The sequence below is a fragment of the Triplophysa rosa genome, linkage group LG2 (genome assembly GCF_024868665.1).
Source record: "Triplophysa rosa linkage group LG2, Trosa_1v2, whole genome shotgun sequence".
NCBI classification, from domain to species: domain Eukaryota; kingdom Metazoa; phylum Chordata; class Actinopteri; order Cypriniformes; family Nemacheilidae; genus Triplophysa; species Triplophysa rosa.
The window spans coordinates 27,929,559-27,947,336 of NC_079891.1; the positions used below are offsets into that span (position 1 = coordinate 27,929,559).

Here is a 17,778-nt window from a genome sequence, read left to right on the forward strand (position 1 = left end):
CAGAAAGACACATTAAACATGCAGCCATTTGTTTGTAGGCTAAATGAATAGACTACTTAAAGTACAACACGTAAGGAGTAATTCAACAAATACCTTTGACAATTTTAGCACTATTTTTATTGACACATTTGACAGACACTTTTATCCCAAATTACAGTGCATTCAATTTATAAATTTTTCGACTACACTGTAAAAAATGATTTGTTGTTTCAACTTAAAAAAATAAGTTACCATGTTGCCTTAAAATTTTAAGTTAGTTCAACTTAAAAATATTAGTCAACACAACTAGTTTGCAACAAATTCATTAAGTGAACTAATATTTTTATTTTTATTTTTTGAAACAACAAATCATTTTTTACAGTGTAGGCTTTGTGTGTTCCCTGATTTGAACCACAACCTTTTGCACTGATACCAATTAAGTCACATGAACACAATAAGGTGCTGTGGCTGGAAAGAACAGGGTTATAGTAGATATCAGCACTTGCCTGTTGAATCAAACAAGCAGCTAATATGTGTTGACATCTCAGCAGAGTGAGTTGATTTACATAGCTGTCAGTCACAGGATCTTCTGAATGATGGTATAATTCCTAAACCTCCATGTTATTCTGTGCAACCATCCTTAATGATCTGTATAAAGCACAGAGTTAAACACATTAGTGTGACATGACACATTACATTTCAATGCCTATTGAACTTCAAAAAAAGTTGGAAATAAATAACTACAATAAATTCATATTTCTAATAAAAGTCATACATTACAGAATAGATATCAAATTATTATTCAACAAATGTTTAACTTACTACCCCTTGAAGATCCTGGTTTCATCCACTGTGGAGAAAAATTACAGCATCTTTAACAAATTAGATACGTAATACTTTTGTATATCCATTGCGGGAACTCAGTGTTTCCTCTGCCAAGCAACACAAATCTGTATGGAATTTGTTTCTGTAACAGCTGTGTGTATAATCCACAAGAAAAGGAAGAAAGGTAAACCTAAAATCTAGTATTTTTGACTGCAGAAACCCAGGAACACTGGAGAAACAAAACAGGCACACTGACCAAAACAAAACCAGAACAGCCAAAGGACGTACAGTATGCAGCAGGAAAAGTAATAAAAGGGCAATCAAGGAAACAGAGGAGGGGCTAATTAACATAATAAGAAGAACTTATAATGGAATCAAATTAATCAATGAACAGAGAAACTAAGGAACATAATGAAACTTAAACAAAACCAAAAAAGAACAAACATAACCATACAGTTTCAAATACTTGTATACTGTAAATAAATACATATTAGATAAATGATGAGTTAAGATGAGTGCAAACCATAATATTCAACAGTGTAATGTGCATGACAAAGCAAGCAGTTATTATTAAGCCCTCTCATGGAGTAACAGCCTTACCTGTACAAATCTCTGGCTCATTACTTTTACTCTTTTTAAAATCCACTATCTCAGATTGACCTTCCTCCTGCAGACACACAACAACAGTAGTTAAATTAATACAGTATTTAGAATAAAACGGTAACAGAAATTTAACTTTTTTGTATTTTTTTTTACATAAATATTTTTAAATACTGTATACCTGCACAGACTTGTGTGATCCTTTCCTTGATGTTAATCCCTTTGATCTATTTTGACGTGGACATACTTCAACACCTGTTGTCTTCCCCTGCAAACAACACAAGCTTATTTAAAAATCAGTGATTAATAGTTATTTATTTTACAGCAATTATTATTATTTATTATTGTTAAATAGACCAACCTGCTCTATTAACCAATCAACAACCTTGTCTATTGCATCATTATTTCTCTGACACTTTAGTAATCCTGTGTCTTCATAGAACAGACAGTCCACTGTCAGTATATCTGTCCTGTTGACACATCTGCTGCTGTCTGGTACAGTTTTCTCTAGGTCAAATGAGTGATGTAGCACCACCAGAACTTTCAATTTAGAGGCTGTTCAAAGAAAAGAGAAATGCATTAAAGACATTATAAAAATAGCAACTTTTGTGTTTTCTAAAATTCTGATGATAGTCACACAACCTGTAGAGTCAGTAAATATTTTCAGTGCTGCTTCAATATCAGTTCCAGCTCGAGAAACAATAGGACAGAAAACCAAAACAATGTTACTCCCATCCACCATAGGAACTTCTCTCAGATCTTCAACTCGGTTCATCAGAGAGTAAACAAAACTTTTATGAGAGTTATTTGTTTTTCCAGTCAACATGGAGAACAGTTTGACTCCACCTGAAACATGAATGGAATAAGTAAATACAAATATTACCTTATGAATATAGACATCTTCCTTTTTCACAGTGAGTGTTTTTTATGATTTGTGGCTTGAAAGTTACCTCGATCCTTCATTGATCATGATAACCCACAAAAGGATGTGTGTCAGTATAACATACATGTTTTATAAGCATAATTGTGAATTATGAAGAAATTATACCTTTTGACAAACCTTCGTCATTTACACTATGACTTACCTGAATTCCTCAGCTGTTGGTCTGGTTCATGTTTTTCCTCTAGCTGATGTTTACTGGTTTCCAGCTCCTTGAATGTTTTCTCCCGCGATCTCTCCTTTTGACTCATCAAATTCTCCAACTCTGCATTTTGCTCCTTTTGATTATTCTGTTCGTCCTCAATGTGCTTGTTTTTTTGCAGCAGTTCTTTTTGTAATCGATGCTTTTGTGATTCTTGATTTTCTAGCAGACACAATTTTGTAGGGTTTGTCATTTCGCCTTGCAGTTCTTACATCTGTCTTTCATCTCCATTTTGGTCATTTTCTTTACTTAGTTCTATGAATTTTATTATGTAGTTCACAGTTCTTACATTCTAGTATTCTCCTTTCATTTTAATCCAGTTTGTTCCAGATTTATTGATTTGATCTTTGAAAGTCTGGTAAAGTTTCTCCATATTCACAACATGCTATGAGAAACATCTGTCCTGATGTTAAATAGACAAACAAAGCAAAACTTTAAACAACACTCACCTGTCATTAAAGCAGATTCCTCCATTTTTATTTTCTGTCTTTCACTCCATGTTTTGCTGATCTGTTGAAGTGAAGAAAACAGTTTGAAGAATCCAGCATCATATAAACCAAAACACAATTTCTTAAATCTGTTTTCATTCGGATTCCAATAAGATTATGGCCCGAATTTACACTTTATAAACTGTTCATAGGAAAAATACACCTGTATAATAAACACAGCAAATGATGTATAAATACTATTCTTAAACTATATCTATATATCCTTAAGTTACAATTCTACAGACAGCGATCCAGTTAAATTAATAATCAATTTGTAAAATCTCAAAGGTGTGGGAATGAAGTTTAAATGGTTCATATACAGTAACTATTGTAAAAGCATAATTCAAACAAACGTTAACACCTCTTTTTTGTCATCATTAGAGAAGCATGCCTCTTCAACGGTGTCTGCATGTGTAGCAACTCTGATGACATCACTGTCTGTGGTGTAGTTGAGTTTCCCCACTGCTGTATATTTAATATCATACTGAGTGTCTGGACTGAGATCTTTTAGAGTTACTGTATCTTCGCTCTTGTGCACATGTTGAGATTTCCATTCTCTCTCTTCCTTCATTTTGTACAGTAACTTCAGCTCTACTGTAACAGGACACGATGAAGGCATCTTAAGAACTACACTGTGACCTCTGACCTGTATAATGATTGGACAGGCTGGTTTTGATGGAGGAGTGAAGCAAATATCTTCATCAGATCCGTTTTCATACAAGAGAATGCAAGAACCTGGATGGATTGTGTGGTCTTTTGACAAAATCAAAAAAGTTATGGACTGACTGCGATGATGTGAAGTCATTATGTCTTTAAATATTTGTAAATGTTCTCTCATTTTTTCTCGGACTGTTCCTTGGAGCCATGTCCGAGACACTGCATCAGGCATCTTCTCCAAATCTCTCCTCATCATTTGATGTTTTAGGTAATTTTCATGATGGGAAAGCAACTCATCTGGCTCCTCAAGAGAACTGAATGTGTAGCACAACACATTCTCCACATTAATATCTGACAAAATTGTATCCAAGTTATTGTGTTCCTCTGCTCCAGAGTCCAGAAGTTGTTGAAGAATTCTAGTAACTACATTTAATTCTTTTTCTTTTATGGTGATCCACTCTGTAAGACTGGTGGCTTTAAATGGAGATTCTTCATGAGCTTGTAGAAGATTTGCCAAATCACAGATGTCTTTTTCACAGGCTTGAATTGACTGGATCAAGGATTGAATTCTGGTATTTAAGTCTTGTCTGTAGGTTTGACAGTGTTTCATCATGTCTTGAATCTTTCTGTTAAATGCACCGAATATTTTTGATCTGCTGTCATCCATAAGTTCACTGCACTTTCTTTCAGTCAAAGTAAGACTCTCTAAGACAGACTCTGTGGCACTTATGAGCTTCTTGTCTATGACTCTGATGTGGATGACATCACTGTCTATGGTGTAGCTCAGTTTGCCAACTGCTGTATATTTAATCTCAAACTCAGTGTCTGGACTGAGATCTGTCAGAGTTACTGTATCTTTGCTCTGTTGTACATGCTGAGATTTCCAGTCTTTATCTTCCTTTATTTTATACATTAACCTGAGGTCTTCTGTAGCTTGACATGTTGGAGGTACCTTCAAAACTACACTGTGACCTTTGACCTGTTTAATGATTGGACAGTCTGGTTTAGCTGGAGGAGTAAAGCAAAGAGCTTTATGAGATCCATTTTTATACAAGAGAATGCAGGAACCTGGATGGATTGTGTGGTCTTTTGAAGAAACCAAAAACTTTGTGGACTGACTGTCATGTGAAGTCATTATGTCTTTAAATATTTTTAAATGTTCTCTCATTTTTTCTCGGACTGTTCCTTGGAGCCATGTCCGAGACACTGCATCAGGCATCTTCTCCAAATCTCTCCTCATCATTTGATGTTTTAGGTAATTTTCATGATCAAAAAGCAACTCATCTGGCTCCTCAAGAGAACTGAATGTGTAGCACAACACATTCTCCACATTAATATCTGACAAAATTGTATCCAAGTTATTGTTCCTCTGCTCCAGAGTCCAGAAGTTGTTGAAGAATTGTAGTAACTACATTTAATTCTTTTTCTTTTTAGTGATCTACTCTGTAAGACTGGTGGCTTTAAATGGAGATTCTTCATGAGCTTGTTGAAGATCTGCCAAATCACAGATGTCTTTTTCACAGGTTTGAATTGACTGGATCAAGGATTGAATTCTGGTATTTAAGTCTTGTCTGTAGGTTTGACAGTGTTTCATCATGTCTTGAATCTTTATGTTAAATGCACTGTATATTTTTGATCTGCTGTCATCCATAAGTTCACTGCACTTTCTTTCAGTCAAAGTAAGACTCTCTAAGACAGACTCTGCGGCACTTATGAGCTTCTTGTCTATGACTCTGATGTGGATGACATCACTGTCTATGGTGTAGCTCAGTTTGCCAACTGCTGTATATTTAATCTCATACTCAGTGTCTGGACTGAGATCTGTCAGAGTTACTGTATCTTGGCTTTGTTGCAGATGCTGAGATTTCCAGTCTTCTACGTCTTTCATTTTATACATTAACCTGAGCTCTTCTGTAGCTCGACATGTTGGTGGTACCTGCAAGACTACACTGTGACCTTTGACCTGTTCAACAGGCTGGTTTTGACGGAGGAGTAAAGCAAATATCTTCATCAGATCCATTATCATAAAGGAGAATGCAGGAACCTGGAATATTTTTCACTTCTTTTGATGCGACAATAAATTTGGCTGGTTTACGCTGTTTTGAATTGATCAGGTTTTTAAATATAATCGTGTTGGTCCTCATATTCTTTTTGGCATCAGAGGAAAGCCCAGTCATCCATTTGGCACTGGGTGAATTCTCTTTCTTTTGCCCCTTTGGACTCAAGTAGTCCTTCTGTGTAGAAAGGAGCACATCTGGACCCTCAAATGATGTGAACGTGTAGCTAACCAAATGTTCAACTTCTAGATCCATCAAGATTTCATCTAGATTCACTTCCACTTTTGCTCCATAATCATTCAGTTGTCTGATTAATGTTTTTATTATGGCAGATTCTTTTTCTTTCTCTTTCACCCATTGTTCAAGATCCTGACCTCTGAATGGAGATTCCATATGATCATGCAGAAGATCATTCAACTCGGTTTCCTTTTTCTTATCCCCACGGATTTCTGGCAACAGAGAGCCAAGTTTTTTCATGAGACTCAACTTATAGCTGCAACAGTTTTCCCTCATCTGCATTATTTGATAATGAAATGCTACAAAAGACAAAGCAGGTGGCTCCTTCAGAAGATCGCCGCATTTCATTTCGGTTGTACTTAAACTCTCAAAAACTGATTCCACAGCTTTGATTAGACCTGTGCTGATGTCTTTTTGAACGTTTGCTGCACTTGTGTGTAATTTATCTAAAGGATAAAGCCACACTCTCAATGGAACTGCAAGTTCTTTCTCCTCTCCTAACAGTTTTGGAAGATCAGCAAAAATCTTCAAAGCATCTTCAAAAGAGGTTGGATTAGATGGCAACTGAAAGTCACCATAAAATGTACAGCTGAATTTTTGAACGGCAGTCTTCTGATTGTCATTCATGTTCAGATCAATCTCTGCACCCAGTGAAATGCCCTTCAGCTTATCAAATGTAGCTTTTACTTCACCGTCTACAGTAGTTTTGTCCTCATCTGATGAAACTTCTCTGTCAAAAACAAAGCAAGCATTCGCCCCATACAGCACAGCGGTCACCACATGTGTAGCTGTATCATTATCAAAGGCTTCATAGTGAGTTATATTTCCAGAAGCCAAGTGGTTCATGGTCAGTTCTTCAAACTTGGTGGTTGAATGGTAATGTAGGGTTAGTCTTTGCTGTTTAAAGGATTTCTTGGTGTCGCTGAGATATTTTGCTGCTCCTCTCACATTGACAAGTCCACTTAAAAGACTTAATTTCAGAGAACCATCAATGTTCAGTAAGTGAGATTTATCTTCAATGGAGTCTGAAGCTGTGACATTGAAATCTGTATTAATTTGGGCATGACTAAGTATACTCTGCTGAAGCTGCTCTTTATCCCATAGTGTGATTCCTATAATTGGAAACAACAATATGGCATATTAAATATGAACATGTGGTTCATAAATCATGAATCAATAAAAGGGAATAATTCCTTAATAATTAGTTAATCCAACATAAATTACATTTCATAACCATTTGTTTCTTCCTTTTCAACCACTTTATACACATTGTAATCAATCACAACATATCCTGTTGGATAATCACTCTGGTTTACAGTATTGGTCTAATGGTTCAGTTATAATTGTAATGGTAACTTGTTAGATTTGTAATGTGCTATATATTTGAGTTCTAATTTACACTTAAAAATAAAGGTGCTTAAAAGGTTTTTCACAGCGATGCCATAGAAGAACCATTTTTGGTTCCACAAAGCACCATTCAGTCAAAGGTTCTTTAAAGAACCATCTCTTTCTTACTTTTTTATAATCTGAAGAACCTTTTTTCGCCACAAAGAACCTTTTGTAAAGCAGAATATGAAAGGTTCTTTATGGAACCCAAAGGTTCTTCTAAAGCACCGAAGAACCTTTTGAAGCACATTTTTTAAGAGTGTACCATATTGTTGTTAAACTGCTTCGGTCTTAAAACAACTTTGTTGAATTTAGCAATATTTTATTTTGTACCTGGTACTAGGGCATCTTTTCTGCAGTCATACAGCATCCCCAGCTGGAAGGGTCTCCCAAGAGCAGCAGTTTCTATGACATTCACTCCCACTTCATCCATTTTATGTCTAGGATTTACATGAAGGAGATAGACATTTACATTTAGGCATTTAGCAGATTTTATCCAAAGCGACTTACAAAAGTGAAGAAACCAGTGAGACATCGAATTCCAGACACTATAGAAGCGCAAAATACAGCAACACATTGACGAGACATGCAATAAAAGAAGGTAAAGATGGTTTGGGTTGATTGGACTTGTGTAATAGGCCTATAAAATGTAAACTCAATATAAATGTTCAGAATGTAGCAGGTGATACTAGGAGAACTTTGAATGAAGAAGGCGTGGTCAACCGTATAAAGGTTCTAGGTAGGAACGGGTTTTAAAACGTGATTGTTTCCGGCCGGCGGAAATAGTTGGACGTACATGGTTCCATGGAGGATTCGTATGTGATGGTTGGATGTGGAGAGCAGGTAATTAGTCCATTTATGAGGGAAATGGATTAATATGCGTGGGTTCTTTTAACAAAGGAATTTTAACTTTCTAATTTCAGCTCTGTGGTGCCTGAAATAGATGGGCATATACGCGGGAGTCTGAAGGATTGTCATACTGGTTATGCTAAAGTGTTGATATGTGTGTCTGTTCGGGATCCTTGAGACAGGTATGACATAACAAGTATTAATAAAATGTTAATGGGTAATGTTTTAATTAATTAATAAAGGTGGTTTTTAAATGTTTATATTACAGGGCTGCCGAATTTAGGGTGACACTATAGGGCCTATATGTTGCTCTTGTTATTTATTTGATTTGTTTTGGTTTATTGTTTGGTATAGATTACTATTGAGGGTTTGGTTTACTGCTAGTCCGCCTGGGAAACGAGTAATCAGGCCTGATGGTAAGGCCTTGAGGGCGGACTAGTTTACTTTATTTTGTTTGTTTGTTCGTCAGTAATTTGTTTCTCCCACTGTATTACTATGTCAGGGACGGAAGGTATGGTACGTAGGCAGAGCTGAGCCATTAAACGCATGTCTAGTGTGAAGCACGATGGTGTTATGATTTGTTGTGCTGTGAAATCTGATTGTATTTCTTTTTATTATTGGTTTGTTTATTTTGTTCAACGCTCATGCGCTGCTGAGGTAACATTTGGACGTCCTGGTACATAGTTTCTTTTTGTATAGTGCCACCAATAAACTTTTGTAAGTTTTACTTGAACCTGTGTTTGTGGCATATGTTTACTGATGGTACTTGGTAACAAATACATCAACATACTGTTAAAATTCACACATTATTGGTTATTTGTTGCACGCACACCGCACCAAACTCGGTAGAGCGCAAGGGTGTTTGCCATAATGGCACGTGACGCACGCACGCACAGACAAGAGAGGAGTCGGAGGGGAACACGCGCGCGCTCGCACCAAAAAGTCAGGAAAGCGAGAGGACGCAGATGCGCCGATTATTCACTAGTTAATCCATAGCAGACAGAGTAATCATCACGAATGGATAAAAAATATTGCGCCAAATATACTTGAGTGGTCACACCCGCCCAAATAAAGTCAATATGTGTGGGAAACACTGCAATGGTAATGGCTCAAAGTTCACTCCCTGTTGCGTTGAAACTAGCTTAAATAAGTAAATATTATTACAGTAGGTTTACAGCCTATATATAGGGGAAATTCTGTCACGTATCACAACAATAGGCCTAGTAAAGCACTATAATATTATTTAAGAATCAAGTTTACATGCTCTCTATTAGGGATGGGCGATATGGCCCTAAAACTTTATCACGATAATTACTGGTATTTATTGCGATAACGATAAAACTGACGATATATCTATAACACCATCCACTGCTGTTTTTTGCGTCAAGTGATAGAAGCTGCATGTAGTCTAGACCCTCAGAAAAACAAACATTAATCAAAAAGTAAAACTTACCCCACATCAAACAGGCTCCTAAAATATACCTACAGTATTTTTGTAAATATAAAATATAATAGTGACATTCGACTTCAAAAGGTTGTATTAAAGAAAATTTTAATTAACTAAAACTCAATAAACAAACACATCATGTCATACCTAAACTCTATATAGCCTAATGTTGGGTGGAAACGATCACATCACGCTGTCAATCACTTTCTCTTGAACTGTGTGAACCTTCTCTTCTCACAGCAACATACAGTTAGGGCCATAAATATTTGAGGCACATTTTTTGTTATTTTAGCTGTGTATCAATATGTTTTCGAGTTACAGTTTTAAATAGATATTGTCTTAAAGTGCACACTCTCAGCTTTATTTAGAGTGTATTCACATCCAGATTAGCTGAAGGAGTTAGGAATTACAGCTCTTTAATATGAAGATCCCCCTTTTTCAAGGGACCAAAAGTAATTGGACAGTTGAATAAAAAGCTGTTTCATTTAAGACAATATCCATTATAAAACTGTAACTCGAAAACATATTGATACACAGCTAAAATAAAAAAAAATGTGCCTCTGTTCAAATATTTATGGCCCTAACTGTATACTGAATCTGTCTATGACTCGCGCTACAGAAAGAGAACAGAAAAATGGGATAAAAGAAATCTAATTAAATAATCCATGCTTTTATACGCTCATAAACGTATTTAAAATAACGTGATACAAATTCGCATTTGTACCGTATGTAAACAGGCAGCAGTGCTGTGCGCGCTGTGTCGCTATGAGAGCACATGTGGGCGCGAGCTGCGCACGGGACGCTCCGTTCATCCTGTATATAACGGGCAAGAAATCATATTAAACTATTTGCGCACGCGCGCATAACATCTAACGAATGTTTAAATAAATACTTTTAGCCAAACTAAATGTTGTGGTGTAACATATTATGACTATCAACGAATACTTAACAAACGAATTAAATAAAACGAAAGTGAAACTAAACATTAACTCGGATGCATCTACAGTGCCAAACTAAACGAGATTTAGAGCTCGTCTTTCAGTGCAAACTCTTTCTCAGCTTCACGTCCGCCCTCCGCTATACCCGTTTTCGCTTCACATATGAGCTGTGAATGGGTCTCACAAAGAAATACGTCATCAACTAGAATTTATCGTTTATATCGCGGGAAGACTAATTCCTATCATGTGGGGAATTTCTACCGGTATATTGCAAACGATATAATATCGCCCATCCCTACTCTCTATTGTGAAAGACTGCCGTACTTACATTTTCTTCGCTTCAGCTCTCCTGCCGCTTTTTCTGCTTCCACTTTGGAAAGACTTTGAAATTGCCTGTTTAGACTTGACTCACGTCAGTATGAGGTTTTGGTTCACGCTATGCTATAAATCAATGATTTGCCTTTCACACAAACGCACTGTGACGTGAACACGGAACCGTGTCACACAAGCTTTCACTTTCACTGTAGTCAAACCGCACCCACTCATAAACAACTTCCGTTTATGCTCTAATCTACTGAATGTGGACTGTAGCCTACGTCTTCATGTTGTCCAAACAAATATATTTAGCCTGGTTAAAAATAAATTCAAGTCAAGGCAAAATGTTTCAAAAGTTCTCATGTTTAATAAAAATTATTGTTGTTGCTACATACTAATAGTTCGATATAGTATAATGTATAATGAGATTTTTTGTAATAGTGTTCTTGTACCTTAAAGAGATAATTCAGCCAAAAATGAATTCTGTCATAATTTACTTACCCTCAGATTGTTCCAAACCTGTATACATTTCTTTGTTCTCCTAAACACAAAGGCAGATATTCGGACAAAATGTCAGTAACCAAAAAGATCTCATCCACCCATTGACACCCATAGTATGTATTTTCCCTACTATGGCAGTAAATGGGGGATGACATCTGTTTGGTTAATGACGTTCTTCCAAATATCTTCCTTTGTGTTCAGCAGAACAAAGACATTTATTAAGGTTTGTAACAACCTGAAGGTGAGTAAATGATGACAGAATTGTCATTTTTAGGTGATCCCTTTAATGTGCTGAATTAACTTAAGAGTATCAGTAGTTTGATATATTTATATAATTTATGTCTATATATTTTAATTTTATTTGTACAATCCTTAGCCTACATTTCTGTTTATTTTACAAGATAAACAATATTTCCCTTTAAAGCTCAATAAAGAGCGACATATTTCTCATGTACCATAGTAATCAGAAAGACACATTAAACATGCAGCCATTTGTTTGTAGGCTAAATGAATAGACTACTTAAAGTACAATCACGTAAGGAGTAATTCAACAAAATACCTTTGACAATTTTAGCACTATTTTTATTGACACATTTGACAGACACTTTTATCCCAAATTACAGTGCATTCAATTTATACATTTTTCGACTAGGTTTTGTGTGTTCCCTGGGATTTGAACCCACAACCTTTTGCACTGCAACCAATTAAGTCACATGAACACAATAAGGTGCTGTGGCTGGAAAGAACAGGGTTATAGTAGATATCAGCACTTGCCGTGTGTGAATCACAACAAGCAGCTAATATGTGTTGACATCTCAGCAGAGTGAGTTGATTTACATATAGCTGTCAGTCACAGGATCTTCTGAATGATGGTGTAACAAAAGATAATTCCTAAACCTCCATGTTATTCTGTGCAACCATCCTTAATGATCTGTATAAAGCACAGAGTTAAACACATTAGTGTGACATGACACCATTACATTTCAATCGCCTATAATGTATTGAACTTCAAAAAAAGTTGGAAATAAATAACTACAATAAATTCATATTTCTAATAAAAGTCATACATTACAGAATAGATATCAAATTATTATTCAACAAATGTTTAACTTACTACCCCTTGAAGATCCTGGTTTCATCCACTGTGGAGAAAAATTACAGCATCATTATAACAAATTAGATACGTAATACTTTTGTATACTCGGCCATTGCGGGAACTCAGTGTTTCCTCTGCCAAGCAACACAAATCTGTATGGAATTTGTTTCTGTAACAGCTGTGTGTATAATCCACAAGAAAAGGAAGAAAGGTAAACCTAAAATCTAGTATTTTTGACTGCAGAAACCCAGGAACACTGGAGAAACAAAACAGGCACACTGACCAAAACAAAACCAGAACAGCCAAAGGACGTACAGTATGCAGCAGGAAAAGTAATAAAAGGGCAATCAAGGAAACAGAGGAGGGGCTAATTAACAATAAGAAGAACTTATAATGGAATCAAATTAATCAATGAACAGAGAAACTAAGGAACATAATGAAACTTAAACAAAACCAAAAAAGAACTAAACATAACCATGACAGTTTCAAATACTTGTACTACTGTAAATAAATACATATTAGAACACTAAGACTCCCCCCTTCATCTGTTTAGAAACACACAATACACTGCTAGCAACACAGAATTACAATTTTATATCTTTGACGTTTTACAGTAAGTGATATCCTTACACTATTCACATTATTTCTCAACCCAAACTATGACCTCACAAAACTTTTATTTTTATTTTATGTTGTGTAAAATACCTACATATAGATTTCAGTATTGAGCAAGTGTGTTTACCTGTGTAAAATCTGGCCAACGTGATGCTCTGCTGAAAGATGACTTGCCTGTTTCAAATAATACAGTTTTAAAATTTGTGTTGCTGATCATTAGATGCTACAGCAGAGAAAACACAGAGATCCTATATATCCCATTACCTTAAGGCAGTGGTCTCCAACGTGGTGCCCGCGGGCACCTGGTAGCCCGCATAAACTCTGTAAGGTGCCCGCCAAACACAGGGCTCAACAATAATGCTCAGGACAGTTGATGAATCTGTGACTATACGTATCAGCCAAGTGCTACATCATCATGAAATGTTATTAGCACGCGCTGTAAGCTTTAATATATTCAAGTGGAAAAATATGTGAAAGAAAACAGAATTTGGTCCTGTGAGCCTAAAAATAATGCATCACGTGTTTCAAGTTTGAAAGTATTTTATCAACAAGTAGCCCTCTAGATGATTTTATATCTTCAGGTAGCCCTCGCTTACAAAAAGGTTGGAGACCCCTGCCTTAAGGAAAAAATGATAAATGCTTAACCGTGCTTAAATCATACAGATTATTGAGAAAAAAGTAACATACTTTGACATGGACAAACTTTAACTCCCGCTGTCTCTCCCTGTGGAGAACAAGTTGAAAGTTCTGAGTAAACAGTGACCTGTTGTTTTTAAATGATACAGTACATTTTTGTGCAGCCTTTTAAAAATATTTAGAGCATTATTGTAAATACCTGCTGTATTAACCAGTTCACAACTTTGTCAATTGCATCATCATTTTTCTGACACTAAAGTAATCCTGTGTCTTCATAGAACAGACAGTCCACTGTCAGTATATCTGTCCTGTTGACACATCTGCTGCTGTCTGGTACAGTTTTCTCTAGATCAAATGTGTGATGTAGCACCACTAGAACTTTCATCTTAGAGGCTGTTAAAACAAAAACATATTTAAGGAAATGTGTCTGAATTTCTACTTTAAGATTTATGTATCATCATCTAATATTTAAGAATTAACAAATGTACAGTATTGTTTGTTTTTGTCTTGCACTAATGTTTGATTTAAAATAAAGTGATAATGAATAAATCACCTGTGGAGTCGTCAAATATCTTCAGAGCTGCTTCTATATCAGTTCCAGCTCGAGACACAACAGGACAGAAAACCAAAACAACGTGACTCTCATCTACTGTAGGAACTTCCTTCAGAGATTTAATGCGGGCACTCAGAGTGTTGAAAATTTTTATGTGAGTCTCATTCGTTTTTCCACTCGAAATAATGCAAACTTTGACGTCCTCTGAAAAATATATAAGTATGGGAAGAAACAGCAAAAAGAATATAAAATGTAAATGATGAGTTAAGATGAGTACAAACCATAATATTCAACAGTGTAATGTGCATGACAAAGCAAGCAGTTATTATTAAGCCCTCTCATGGAATAACAACCTTACCTGTACAAATCTCTGGCTCATTACTTTTACTCTTTTTAAAATCCACCATCTCAGATTGACCTTCCTCCTGCAGACACACAACAATAGTAGTTAAATTAATACAGTATTTAGAATAAAACGGTAACAGAAATTTAACTTTTTTGTATTTTTTTTACATAAATATTTTTAAATACTGTATACCTGCACAGACTTGTGTGATCTTTTCCTTGATGCTAATCCCTTTAATTGACGTGGACATACTTCAACAACTGATGTCTTCCCCTGCAAACAACAACAACAACAACAACACAAGCTTATTTAATAATCAGTGATTAATAGTTATTTATTTTACAGCAATTATTCTTATTTATTATTGTTAAATAGACCAACCTGCTCTATTAACCAATCAACAACCTTGTCTATTGCCTCATCATTTCTCTGACACTTTAGTAATCCTGTGTCTTCATAGAACAGACAGTCCACTGTCAGTATATCTGTCCTGTTGACACATCTGCTGCTCTCTGGTACAGTTTTCTCTGGCTCAAATGTGTGATGTAGCACCACCAGAACTTTCAATTTAGAGGCTGTTCAAAGAAAAGAGAAATGCATTAAAGACATTATAAAAATAGCAAATTTTGTGTTTTCTAAAATTCTGATGATAATCACACAACCTGTAGAGTCAGTAAACATTTTCAGTGCTGCTTCAATATCAGTTCCAGCTCGAGAAACAATAGGACAGAAAACCAAAACAATGTTACTCCCATCCACCATAGGAACTTCTCTCAGATCTTCAACTCGGTTCATCAGAGAGTAAACAAAACTTTTATGAGAGTTATTTGTTTTTCCAGTCAACATGGAGAACAGTTTGACTCCACCTGAAACATGAATGGGCATGAAATAAGTAAATACAAATATTACCATATGAATATAGACATCTTCCTTTTTCACGGTGTGTGTTTTTTATGCTTTGTGGCTTGAAAGTTACCTCGATCCTTCATTGATCATGATAACCCACAAAAGGATGTGTGTCAGTATAACATACATGTTTTATAAGCATAATTGTGAATTATGAAGAAATTATAAATTTTGACAAACCTTCGTCATTTACACTATGACTTACCTGAATTCCTCAGCTGTTGGTCTGGTTCATGTTTTTCCTCTAGCTGATGTTTACTGGTTTCCAGCTCCTTGAATGTTTTCTCCCGCGATCTCTCCTTTTGACTCATCAAATTCTCCAACTCTGCATTTTGCTCCTTTTGATTATTCTGTTCGTCCTCAATGTGCTTGTTTTTTTGCAGCAGTTCTTTTTGTAATCGATGCTTTTGTGATTCTTGATTTTCTAGCAGACACAATTTTGTAGGGTTTGTCATTTCGCCTTGCAGTTCTTACATCTGTCTTTCATCTCCATTTTGGTCATTTTCTTTACTTAGTTCTATGAATTTTATTATGTAGTTCACAGTTCTTACATTCTAGTCTTCTCCTTTCATTTTAATCCAGTTTGTTCCAGATTTTTTGATTTGATCTTTGAAAGTCTGGTAAAGTTTCTCCATATTCACCACATGCTATGAGAAACATCTGTCCTGATGTTAAATAGACAAACAAAGCAGAACTTTAAACAACACTCACCTGTCATTAAAGCAGATTCCTCCATTTTTATTTTCTGTCTTTCACTCCATGTTTTGCTGATCTGTTGAAGTGAAGAAAACAGTTTGAAGAATCCAGCATCATATAAACCAAAACACAATTTCTTAAATCTGTTTTCATTCGGATTCCAATAAGATTATGGCCCGAATTTACACTTTATAAACTGTTCATAGGAAAAATACACCTGTATAATAAACACAGCAAATGATGTATAAATACTATTCTTAAACTATATCTATATATCCTTAAGTTACAATTCTACAGACAGCGATCCAGTTGAATTAATAATCAATTTGTAAAATCTCAAAGGTGTGGGAATGAAGTTTAAATGGTTCATATACAGTAACTATTGTAAAAGCATAATTCAAACAAACGTTAACACCTCTTTTTTGTCATCATTAGAGAAGCATGCCTCTTCAACGGTGTCTGCGTGTGTAGCAACTCTGATGACATCACTGTCTGTGGTGTAGTTGAGTTTCCCCACTGCTGTATATTTAATATCATACTGAGTGTCTGGACTGAGATCTTTTAGAGTTACTGTATCTTCGCTCTTGTGCACATGTTGAGATTTCCATTCTCTCTCTTCCTTCATTTTGTACAGTAACTTCAGCTCTACTGTAACAGGACACGATGAAGGCATCTTAAGAACTACACTGTGACCTCTGACCTGTATAATGATTGGACAGGCTGGTTTTGATGGAGGAGTGAAGCAAATATCTTCATCAGATCCGTTTTCATACAAGAGAATGCAAGAACCTGGATGGATTGTGTGGTCTTTTGACAAAATCAAAAAAGTTATGGACTGACTGCGATGATGTGAAGTCATTATGTCTTTAAATATTTGTAAATGTTCTCTCATTTTTTCTCGGACTGTTCCTTGGAGCCATGTCCGAGACACTGCATCAGGCATCTTCTCCAAATCTCTCCTCATCATTTGATGTTTTAGGTAATTTTCATGATGGGAAAGCAACTCATCTGGCTCCTCAAGAGAACTGAATGTGTAGCACAACACATTCTCCACATTAATATCTGACAAAATTGTATCCAAGTTATTGTGTTCCTCTGCTCCAGAGTCCAGAAGTTGTTGAAGAATTCTAGTAACTACATTTAATTCTTTTTCTTTTATGGTGATCCACTCTGTAAGACTGGTGGCTTTAAATGGAGATTCTTCATGAGCTTGTAGAAGATTTGCCAAATCACAGATGTCTTTTTCACAGGCTTGAATTGACTGGATCAAGGATTGAATTCTGGTATTTAAGTCTTGTCTGTAGGTTTGACAGTGTTTCATCATGTCTTGAATCTTTCTGTTAAATGCACCGAATATTTTTGATCTGCTGTCATCCATAAGTTCACTGCACTTTCTTTCAGTCAAAGTAAGACTCTCTAAGACAGACTCTGCGGCATTTATGAGCTTCTTGTCTATGACTCTGATGTGGATGACATCACTGTCTATGGTGTAGCTCAGTTTGCCAACTG

General features: G+C 35.8%; 3 protein-coding genes and 1 long non-coding RNA gene across 7 annotated transcripts in view; 1 reads left to right on the forward strand and 3 right to left on the reverse strand.

Moving 5' to 3' along the window:
• Positions 1 to 17,778, reverse strand: part of LOC130547816 (cytolytic toxin-beta-like) — a 63,564-nt gene that overhangs the window by 22,681 nt on the left and 23,105 nt on the right. Inside the window, exons 1-4 of one of the 4 annotated variants that reach the window (XM_057324145.1) lie at positions 10,934 to 11,136; positions 7,705 to 7,811; positions 6,573 to 7,097; positions 6,086 to 6,197 (exon numbers count right to left, since the gene is read on the reverse strand). In XM_057324145.1, coding sequence (XP_057180128.1) covers positions 6,196 to 6,197; positions 6,573 to 7,097; positions 7,705 to 7,804 — 627 coding nt within the window. In that variant the 5' untranslated portion in view covers positions 7,805 to 7,811; positions 10,934 to 11,136 and the 3' untranslated portion in view covers positions 6,086 to 6,195. Of the gene's footprint in view, positions 1 to 5,652; positions 7,098 to 7,704; positions 7,812 to 10,933; positions 11,137 to 17,778 lie in introns of those variants that run through there. The other 3 variants (XM_057324120.1, XM_057324128.1, XM_057324135.1) reach the window with 3 other exon arrangements.
• LOC130547798 (uncharacterized) lies at positions 1,365 to 4,934 on the reverse strand. The gene is made up of 7 exons (XM_057324094.1): positions 3,396 to 4,934; positions 2,996 to 3,056; positions 2,490 to 2,708; positions 2,047 to 2,250; positions 1,766 to 1,959; positions 1,586 to 1,672; positions 1,365 to 1,471 (listed from the first exon to the last, which is right to left on the reverse strand). The coding sequence occupies exons 1-7, from the start codon at positions 4,932 to 4,934 to the stop codon at positions 1,385 to 1,387; spliced, it is 2,391 nt and encodes a 796-aa protein (XP_057180077.1). The 3' UTR covers positions 1,365 to 1,384.
• LOC130547902 (uncharacterized) lies at positions 8,044 to 9,199 on the forward strand. Its single transcript, XR_008961952.1, has 3 exons — positions 8,044 to 8,214; positions 8,295 to 8,402; positions 8,489 to 9,199. It is a non-coding gene; the product is annotated as an uncharacterized LOC130547902 (long non-coding RNA).
• LOC130547806 (uncharacterized) lies at positions 11,926 to 17,767 on the reverse strand. Its single transcript, XM_057324107.1, has 13 exons — positions 16,685 to 17,767; positions 16,285 to 16,345; positions 15,779 to 15,997; positions 15,330 to 15,533; positions 15,049 to 15,242; positions 14,860 to 14,940; positions 14,680 to 14,746; positions 14,322 to 14,525; positions 13,968 to 14,161; positions 13,820 to 13,856; positions 13,260 to 13,306; positions 12,536 to 12,563; positions 11,926 to 12,352 (listed from the first exon to the last, which is right to left on the reverse strand). Exons 1-9 carry the CDS (start codon positions 17,645 to 17,647, stop codon positions 14,022 to 14,024), a joined length of 2,133 nt encoding a protein of 710 aa, XP_057180090.1. The 5' UTR covers positions 17,648 to 17,767; the 3' UTR covers positions 11,926 to 12,352; positions 12,536 to 12,563; positions 13,260 to 13,306; positions 13,820 to 13,856; positions 13,968 to 14,021.